Source organism: Girardinichthys multiradiatus, chromosome 14, assembly GCF_021462225.1.
Source record: "Girardinichthys multiradiatus isolate DD_20200921_A chromosome 14, DD_fGirMul_XY1, whole genome shotgun sequence".
In the NCBI taxonomy this organism is placed as follows: domain Eukaryota; kingdom Metazoa; phylum Chordata; class Actinopteri; order Cyprinodontiformes; family Goodeidae; genus Girardinichthys; species Girardinichthys multiradiatus.
The window spans coordinates 4294612-4304396 of NC_061807.1; the positions used below are offsets into that span (position 1 = coordinate 4294612).

At 41.8% G+C, this 9785-nt stretch overlaps 1 protein-coding gene across 2 annotated transcripts; it reads right to left on the bottom strand.

The window, feature by feature from the left end:
• Positions 1 to 5283: 5283 nt before the first annotated feature.
• Positions 5284 to 7316, bottom strand: LOC124880502 (Fc receptor-like protein 5). 2 transcript variants are annotated; one of them, XM_047385650.1, is made up of 6 exons: positions 7197 to 7316; positions 7043 to 7078; positions 6685 to 6945; positions 6363 to 6605; positions 5613 to 5711; positions 5284 to 5504 (listed from the first exon to the last, which is right to left on the bottom strand). In XM_047385650.1, exons 1-6 carry the CDS (start codon positions 7225 to 7227, stop codon positions 5404 to 5406), a joined length of 771 nt encoding a protein of 256 aa, XP_047241606.1. In that variant the 5' UTR covers positions 7228 to 7316; the 3' UTR covers positions 5284 to 5403. The 2 variants fall into 2 exon arrangements, with proteins under 2 accessions (XP_047241606.1, XP_047241605.1); XM_047385649.1 differs by having other exon boundaries at positions 5613 to 5786.
• Positions 7317 to 9785: the final 2469 nt, after the last annotated feature.

Below are 9785 nucleotides of genomic sequence, written 5' to 3' on the forward strand. Positions count from 1 at the left end.
GACAGTAAACACATCAGGGTCACGACTGAACAAGGATGGATCAAGGAATCAAGAAAAGCTTTTATTTTGAAAGTCTTTTACAGGATCACACAAAAAACTCTAAATAAACGTTTACCAATAAAAACAAGTAAGAAAAAAACCTAACTATAAACCCAACAAGATAAATAAGACAAACAAATTAAGGCTCAGATTTATAAATCCAGGAAGGGAAAAACTCACAAAGTTTAGGAACAACCCTTTAAAAGTTCAGAAATACCTGAAATGAGAGCCACTAAAGCCCACTGCAATGTAACCACATTCATTAACATAAAGAACAAGGTAAAACTTTCAGCCGTCTGAACCCAAAACAAAATAACGTTCAGTTTGTCCCTGATGGAGAACCTCTGTATGAAATCTAGACTATAGTGCAGGTGGAGTTCTCCAGGACGGACTCCAGTTTATTGCTGCCGCCTCAGAGGAGCTCAGCTCAAACAATGAGAGTCAGAGAGCGAAGGGTTAAAGCAGAGACAAGAATTTCCTTCTTTAGGATGATTTAGGCAACATTTCTGATATAATGAACAATATAGCAAACAATGTTTGCAGATATTATGAAATAAAGTATAAACTTTAACAGCAAAACTTTCTAGAACTTCATTTATATATACAGGGGTTGGATAATGAAACTGAAACAGCTGTCATTTTAGTGTGGGAGGTTTCATGGCTAAATTGGACCAGCCTGGTAGCCAGTCTTCATTGATTGCACATTGCACCAGTAAGAGCAGAGTGTGAAGGTTCCATTTGCAGGGTAAGAGCACAGTTTTGCTCAAAATATTGAAATGCACACAACATTATGGGTGACATACCAGAGTTCAAAAGAGGACAAATTGTTGGTGCACGTCCTGCTGGCGCATCTGTGACCAAGACAGCAAGTCTTTGTGATGTATCAAGAGCCACGGTATCCAGGGTAATGTCAGCATACCACCAAGAAGGACGAACCACATCCAACAGGATTAACTGTGGACGCAAGAGGAAGCTGTCTGAAAGGGATGTTCGGGTGCTAACCCAGATTGTATCCAAAAAACATAAAACCACGGCTGCCCAAATCACGGCAGAATTAAATGTGCACCTCAACTCTCCTGTTTCCACCAGAACTGTCCGTTGGTAGCTCCACAGGGTCAATATACACGGCCGGGCTGCTATTGCCAAACCTTTGGTCACTCATGCCAATGACAAACGTTAGTTTCAATGGTGCAAGGAGCATAAATCTTGGGCTGTGGACAATGTGAAACATGTATTGTTCTCTGATGAGTCCACCTTTACTGTTTTCCCCACATCCGGGAGAGTTACGGTGTGGAGAAGACCCAAAGAAGCGTACCACCCAGACTGTTGCATGCCCAGAGTGAAGCATGGGGGTGGATCAGTGATGGTTTGGGCTGCCATATCATGGCATTCCCTTGGCTCAATTCTTGTGCTAGATGGGTGCGTCACTGCCAAGGACTACCGAACCATTCTTGAGGACCATGTGCATCCAATGGTTCAAACATTGTATCCTGAAGGTGGTGCCGTGTATCAGGATGACAATGCACCAATACACACAGCAAGACTGGTGAAAGATTGGTTTGATGAACATGAAAGTGAAGTTGAACATCTCCCATGGCCTGCACAGTCACCAGATCTAAATATTATTGAGCCACTTTGGGGTGTTTTGGAGGAGTGAGTCAGGAAACGTTTTCCTCCACCAGTATCACGTAGTGACCTGGCCACTATCCTGCAAGAAGAATGGTTTAAAATCCCTCTGACCACTGTGCAGGACTTGTATATGTCATTCCCAAGACGAATTGATGCTGTATTGGCCGCAAAAGGAGGCCCTACACCATACTAATAAATTATTGTGGTCTAAAACCAGGTGTTTCAGTTTCATTGTCCAACCCCTGTAGTTTCAACCATCTAATGGATTTTATTTAGAAAATCATGAAAATGGTTCTGAATAAACTTCATTCAAACATGTTGATGCTGTGGGACGGTTAATTTAATCTAAGTTTTATCATCATGATTTAAACATTTCTGAATTCAGTCTAAATTCTATCATCAGTTAATTTCCCTCCATTGACTATGAGCGTTTCTTTGTTTCTTTTAACAACCAATCGCAACTCTTAGAAGACAACGTCACACCTAGCAACAGGGTCAAACGCACCTAGCAACAGGGTCAACCCCACCTAGCAACGAGATCAACCACTCACTAAAGTAGGAATCTCTGTCGTCTCCTCGCTCAGAGTCGCTCTCAGCAGAGAACTGAATCTCTCTTAAACTAGGAGACCTTGCCAGGAATTTTTGGGCTAAGATTTTGATCTCTGAGGACTCTGAGGATCTTTGTGAATATGGCCCGTGTTTTTTAAACCAGGCTAGCCTTCCACTGACTGCTGTACATTACAACCAATAAACCTGCTGTATTCAGACACAACATTCAGTTCAACTAGATGTAAACATTTTCACCCCTAAACCTCAGGGAGTTTACAATATAAACCAAGTACCGGTATAATCCATGAAGAATTTGATGCCATTGATATACCTGTAAAATCATTTTCTTATAGAGTGATGGTCATGAATGTTCTGTGTTTTAACAATATTTGGGGAGAACTCTGGAGTGGATTCAGATTTTGTGCGTAGGTCTGGGGCCAAGAGTCTTTCAAGTAGCGTAATTTCTGGACAAATCATCAAGGAGTGATCTGCACACCACAGATGTTCCCTATCAGTGATGGCTGGTGAAAAATATTTATGATGGGGCTGATGCAACAATACATTTCTCTACCTGCTCCATTATATGAAATGGAATCAACAGTGAGATGAAGAATGCAATTGAACAACATCCCTTTCATCATGCCCACGCCAGTTCAAAGTTTGGGGAAATGCTTCAAGTCAGTTTGTCCTGACTGTGTCCACGTTATAGAACATTTGGCACTTTTAAAAAGAATGCAGGAAAAACAGAAAAGTGCATTGGCTATTCCATGGCCGGTCAGACACAATTTGCACTCTAACCAACTCTTGCAAGAACTCCGGTTGTAGACTTAATTTTTCTCCTTGGTCTGCTGGTTGATGATAACATCGAGCTTGATGGGTCCCAGCTCCTTAACCCAGATTTTCTCCTCCACTGTCCTTTTTGCGAATGGGAAGATAAATAAGAATCTCACCGAATTCTGCTGCACCTCGCTCATTAAGTCAACCCCCTGATTGACGGCACCGCACAAATGTTTTTTTTTTACTGCAAGTGGCGATGTATTCTGTGCCCCAAAGCCATGAAATTCTGCAATGCAGATTGGCCATATATATTTATTCATTTGCCCTATCTACTGTAGACTATTGGCTATTCAGCTGCACCGCTGGGGCACTCTGAACAGATATGGCAGAAACATATGAGTCTGTCTGTGGGAATTCATTGGTGAATGAATATCAGTAGGTGGGAAATATGTCAAACTATGTATCTTCCCTTTCCAAAATGTGCACATTGACTTCAAGTAACTGCCTCTTGTCTTTGACATCCAGCCACATACAGAATGACAATGTTATTGCTCTTCTTTTATTATTTTCTCCTTCAGTGGGCTTAAGTGAGTGTTTTCTAAATGTGCACCAAACAGTCCAAGTAAGGTAGCTTGTTATCTTTGGCATCCTCCCTATTGAACTTGATGTTGTCCACTGAGTTGATGTGTTCAGTAAGAGTTTCCATTTCTTTGGCTTGGATTTTGACCCAGGTTTCATCCACATATCCAAACCAGTGGCTTGGTGTTTTTCCTTTAATAGGAGTTCAATAGTTTGCTTTCAACGTGTACAGATTGGCCACAACGGATGAAACTGGGGAACCCTTTGCACAGTCATGCTTCTGTCTGTCAACGTTGTCTTAGTATTCAAAGTATGTGGTGGAGAGACAGAGATCCTAGAGAGAGCACATCTGATCTGGGGTTAAGTTGGTCCTGTCTTGAGACGTTTCCTCACCATTTTTGTACAGAAGTATGCAAGTTTTTCCAAGTTTTTCCAGTTTTCCAGGATCCAGTTTCAGTTGTCTGACTTTGCTGGAATAATCTGTAGAGTTCTGTCTCCAGGAAGGATCAACCGGCACCCAGGTGTTTAGCGGTGCTGTAGGTAACTGAGTTGATGATGCTGATGATGGATCTCAGCGGTGCTCCAGCTTTGTGTATCTTTGGAAGACAGTATAGGTATGGAATTGTAGAAAACTCATTTCATCACTTTGTCTTTTTCAAAGTTTTGCAAGCAGTCTGTGACTTTCATCTCGTTAGTGCTTGTTGGCTCCCTTTTCGATGCCTCATAGATAGAAGTATCATCTGACAATTCAGTGACTTTGACATATGGATGTGTTGAGGACAACTGTCAATTTTCCCTTGTTGGGGCCTTATTAGTGTTATTTTTCTGATTACAATTTCTAAGCCTGTTACATACAACCATGTTTGGAATAGAAAAGGCCTTTTGGATGAGAGTTGAAACATTTTCAAGAAACAAGAAAAGAAGTTCAGTTGCCTTCTACTTCTGCCTTTAGGATTAGCATGTCCTAGATGACTGACAATCTACCCCAGTGAACATTTACGGTAATCCATCTGCATTTGGTAACTGCAGACCTCTTGATTTTTTGATGTTCAAACTCTTGTACTCAATAAATGGAGGAGGAAGCTGCTTGTTTCTCTGGGTATGGGACTGGCTCAGGGTGCAGAAACATCAGCAGCCAGTTTCTCAAATTATGACCAGAATTTTTGGAGTTAGAGTGTCTTGACATCCCAGGTTGTGTTCTTGGCGTGTGTCCAGAGGACTTAGTAGTTAAATGGTAGATGGACTGAATTTATATAGCATTGTTCCAGTCATACAACCGCTCAGAACGCTTTACCGTATAGCCACATTCCCCCAATCACACTCAGTTCAAACACACACATCTATACACTGATACAAAGATCAGTAGACAACTTGATATTAAGTGCCTTGCCGAAGGGCACATTACCATGTGACATGGGAAGCTAGATTAAAACCCACAACCTTCTGATTGCAAGATGAGAACACAGCCACCGTCACCCTCTGAATGCCTTAAATCAAGGCAGTTTCTTCTAGTCAACTTAGAAAACCTGACAACCATTAATACACCCTCCCTTTACTAGGTGAAAATGTCGGTACTTTCTATAAAAAGGATCAGAGGAAAGGCAGCCTGTGTTATGTTGGAGGGTCTAATCTGTACAACTGGAGGACAGCAGAGAAGCTTTAGTAGATTTAGGAACCTTTCCAGAACTTAATTAAATTACAAGAACGACATCAGTTTAACTCGTTTATTTATCTATTTAGTTATGAGGGTTTAGAAATTATAATTATTTTCATGTAAAAAAGGAGGAATAAAACAGCAGGAGCTGAACAAGATGAGAAAATGTATTTAGTTCAGAAATGATGCTCTGTGGTGACATCATCATAATCATCAACCAATGTCGGCTCAGCCTGGGAGGGTGGAGTCATCACCGTGGAAACAGACAGGTCACTTCCTGAATTTGGAAAAGGTTAGAAAGAAAATGTATTAAAAATTCAATGATGCAGAAGTGGTGGTCATTGGTTGATTGATTGATTGATCAGTGAATGAATCAGAGTGTTACCTGTTGCTCTGAGTCGATATAAAGACACCATGAGGAGAGTGGAGATGAAGTATGGAGTGAACACCACCAGGTGGAAGACCAGTCTGGCTTTAAGGGAGGCTGACAGAGAGAATGGAGGTAGAAAGGAGGCTGTGGTTTCTTTAGTAGGAGGCGTTACGGCTGTAAGTTTTTCAGCTGAGAGAGTACATCCTGATTAATTCCACATTTAGAAGCCAACTTAACTTGCTTATTTTTTTGTTGAGCTACGATTGGTTCTTTACTCATAACCAAAATTCATCGCTATAATGAACAGAACGAGAAACAAGTATTTTTGACAGAATTTGATCAAAACAGAAGAGAAAACCTACAAATCGTTTTGCAAAGCAACTGCTTTTGCATCTCTTTAACAGTACAGTCAGTCATGTTTCACTAGTCTCTGTTTTACTGTTAATTGTGGAAACTGACATGTTTCACATCTTTAGACTCTGACATCTTTGAATGTAGCATAACGATATTCAGAGAGAGCAGTTGTGGTTCTAACTGAAATTAAAATATTCGGCTTTTGAACAAAAATTAGAGTCTAAGATATTTTATTAAACAAAATCCTCCATGAATTTTTAACCAACATGAAGAACAGAACATATCCAGGAACAGTGTTGCCCTGTTTTATAAGTAAACTAAAGTGAAGCTGCTGACAGTTTTTCTATAGAGAAAATCTGATTAGTTCACTGTTGGAATAAAAAGATGTTGATTCACAATGAAGCTGCTGACCTGAGACAGAGATCCAGCTGGATGGAGACTCTCCATCACCACTGATGTTACACTTGTAGAGGCCTTCATCAGAGCTGGTCACATGGTGGAGGGTCATGTGACCTGCAGGCTCAGTCCTGATGAGGGAGCCATCTTTAATGAAAGCAGCTGGGAGGTTGGAGGGAGTCTTTGTTTGACAGCTCAGAGTGACGTCATCTCCCTCCATCACAGGGAGGACAGGACTCTGCAGGATCACTGATCCACCTCAATACAGAGACAAACTACAGCATTTCATCCATTTCCACACAGCTTCATCAACACTAACTCCACAGTCTGATCTTACCAGAGACAGTGAGGTTGATGCTGCTGCTGGCTGCTCCCTCTCTGGACTCACACCAGTACACTCCAGTATCATCTGTTTCCATGTAGGTCATCTTACAGGTCAGACCATCAGGTTCTCCCCATCCATCTTTACACTCAGACTGACGTTTGGTTGTGTTTCTCCTCACAGTCCATCCAGCAGAGATGTTGTCCTCCTCACAGCTCAGAGACACAGAGTCTCCTTTAAAGAACTGAGATCTGCTGGGACTCACAGTCAGACCAGCTGGGAGGAAGAAACCAGGTTAAATAGTTTCTAATTCCTGCAGGACAGTCTCTGTGGAGTCAGTCAGACTGAAACAGTGACAAAAGTAGTTTCTAACCTTGGTTTGTTGAGCAGCTCAGCAGAGAGATCAGAGCTGCAGAGAAATGACTCTCAGGTTAGTTGGAGCTTTAATGAGTGCTCTGCTGTGGGAAGCAGCAGTGATCATCTCTCAACATTTCCACACCAACACACATTCAGCAGATGGGACTCACCCAGCAGCCTGTGGACAGATGTTCCCTCCATTCTGCAGCTGGATGAAAGAAGACCAACAGCAGTTTGACAGTCAGTAAGAAGCTCCTCTTCCTCTTTGTGAACCACTACGTCAGAAACTCTGAGAGTGTTTCTCTGTAGCACAAACCAGGAAACACTCACATACAAGAATAGAGGTGAAAACAGCTTGTCTTCAGTGTTGAATGTGTTGCTTTGCATTTGCTGACTGAAACCTTCAGCTTCCTCATTTAAACCAACAGCTTTTTGCAGAGTAGATTGCTGCTCCAGCATTGAAGATGTATTTAACTTAGTTTGATTTTTTTACCCTGGAAGTTTTTACTCTGAGATTTTAAAGAAAACAAACTGAAGCTTTAACTCCACGTGTCTCTGAATAAACTCAGTTTATTTGTTTCAGAAGCTGAACAATAAAGACAGGAAAACCAAAGAGTGATGATGTAATCTGTTGAGTTCAAAGCTGATGCTCTGTGGTGACATCCTTGTAATTATCATCTAATCATCATCTGATCAGTGTCGATGGGTGGAGTCATCGCCAAGGAGACAGGCAGGTCACTTCCTGCAGTCAGAAGAGGTTGAAAAGAAACGACATTTTAATCTGTGGATGGATGGATGGATGGAGGAATGATCACAGTACAGGAACCAGAGTGCTACCTGTTGGTTTGTGTCGATATAGAGATATTATGAGGAGAGTGGAGATGAAGTACGGACAGAAGACCACCAGGTGGCAGACCAGTCTGATCTGGAGGGAGGTTGAAGCAGTGGGCGGGGCTAAAGAGGTGGGTGGGCCTGATGTGGTGAGCTGTCTTCTGGTTGGATGTTTTTCTGTAGAGAGAATCTCACCTAGTCAGGTACAAACTGTTTTATTTGTAGTTTTAGCAGATTGTTACTGAGTCTGTAGTCAACAGGAACTAGAGGAGAAAGGAATGCATTTTATTGCTCTGAGTGTTTTGGATTAATTCTGCTGAGGATGGCTTATAACAGCATCCTTATATAATCAGATAACTGTTAAAAAGGAAAGTAAAGATTAAATGAAGGTGTGTGCAGAGTTTGATGGTCAAATAAACAGGTTATACTTTCAAACCAGCTCAATAGATTCATAGAAGGACCCAAAGCACAAAGTTTGGACCAAAGTCCCTCATTACTCAGACAAATCTTGCAGGTTGGTGATCAAATAGTTTAAACAGAAACTGGAGGGAAACCAGTGGGACCTGCAGCAAGACCAGTTATATCTGAGAGAAACTTCTGACTGAAAAGCAAATCTGAAGCACAAATTTCAGGACTCCTGTCAGTATTGATCATCATGATGAGGACATGGGCCAGCCGGGTTGAGCCAAGCTGTGATCCTTGTCCTCGGCAGATGGTGTCCTACAACTTGTGGATGTGTCCCAAATCCAACAATCAAATGGTTAAACTACCTCCTTGTGCACTTAAGTTCTCCTGCTGTGGTCTAAATATTTGAATTCGGTTGTGTTGAAAGAGAGACACAGATAAAACCTGTAGGACACGACCTTTGAGGACTGGTGTTTGACACGTGTGCTCTAGAGGATAACAGTTCTCCTTGTACCAAAGGAGTCCACAGCAAAGTGTCTAAATGACTGTTATCTGGTGGCCCTGACTCCTACTGTGATGAAGGGCTTTGAGAGACATGTCATAAGACCCGAGCATCCACCCAGGTCCTCTGAGGTTAGACAGCTGTTGTCTTTTTATGTCCTGTCATCTCACTAAGGCTTACCTCATAACTCCCAGTCTGTTCTACTGGCCACCTGACTGGGAAGCCCATGTGACATCAATTTCGTCCTCTGTACCTGTCCACTATTGTCCACTGGGGCTCTCTGAGGACGAGGACGTGAAGCTGCACACAGGCTGCGTTGACAGTACAAATCCCCTCTAAAGGTGGCGCCAAACTCACAGTATAAAATTTGGATCATGAGCAGAGGAAGAAAAAGAAGCATAACTCTTGTTTTCAAGCTATTCAGTGAGGGAAGGTCTGCTGTTTACTCCGTTTGGGGAATTCACAGCTAAGGCCAGAATTATTCATACCCCTGGCAGATTTAAAGTTGTTTTTGTTGGTTTCTGATTGAAAATGAGATGAGCAGCTTTTAAAGGATAATAAAATACATTTTAAGATGTAGGATTTCAGTTTTCTTTGTTGTGTTCACAAAATCAACTTCACTTCCTTCGAGGAATATAGAGAGACATGCTTCTAACACCTGTCCTCTCTCTTTCTGCAGGGCTTCATGTGGAGACTATTGTGACAAAGAGCATCATATATTTCAGAGATTGTTCATCTGAGGAGATCAAGACTCTGAGGCAGTACGGAAACTTGAACTGAACTCATACATCTAATAACTCCTCTTTATGTACAAGAGCTTCAGCTATTGCGACTCTACTCATGGACTCTTTGTCCTCTCCAAACATCAGAACCCACACCTCAAGGTTCTGTAACGGGGTCCTTCTTCAAACCTCAAGAGCCTTGAACATAGACACAAATACAGAATCTAAATTTGGGATCATCTCTGGTGGAACCACTTGAAGGAGTTCCAATATCAGAACTCCTATAAATAAAGAGATTA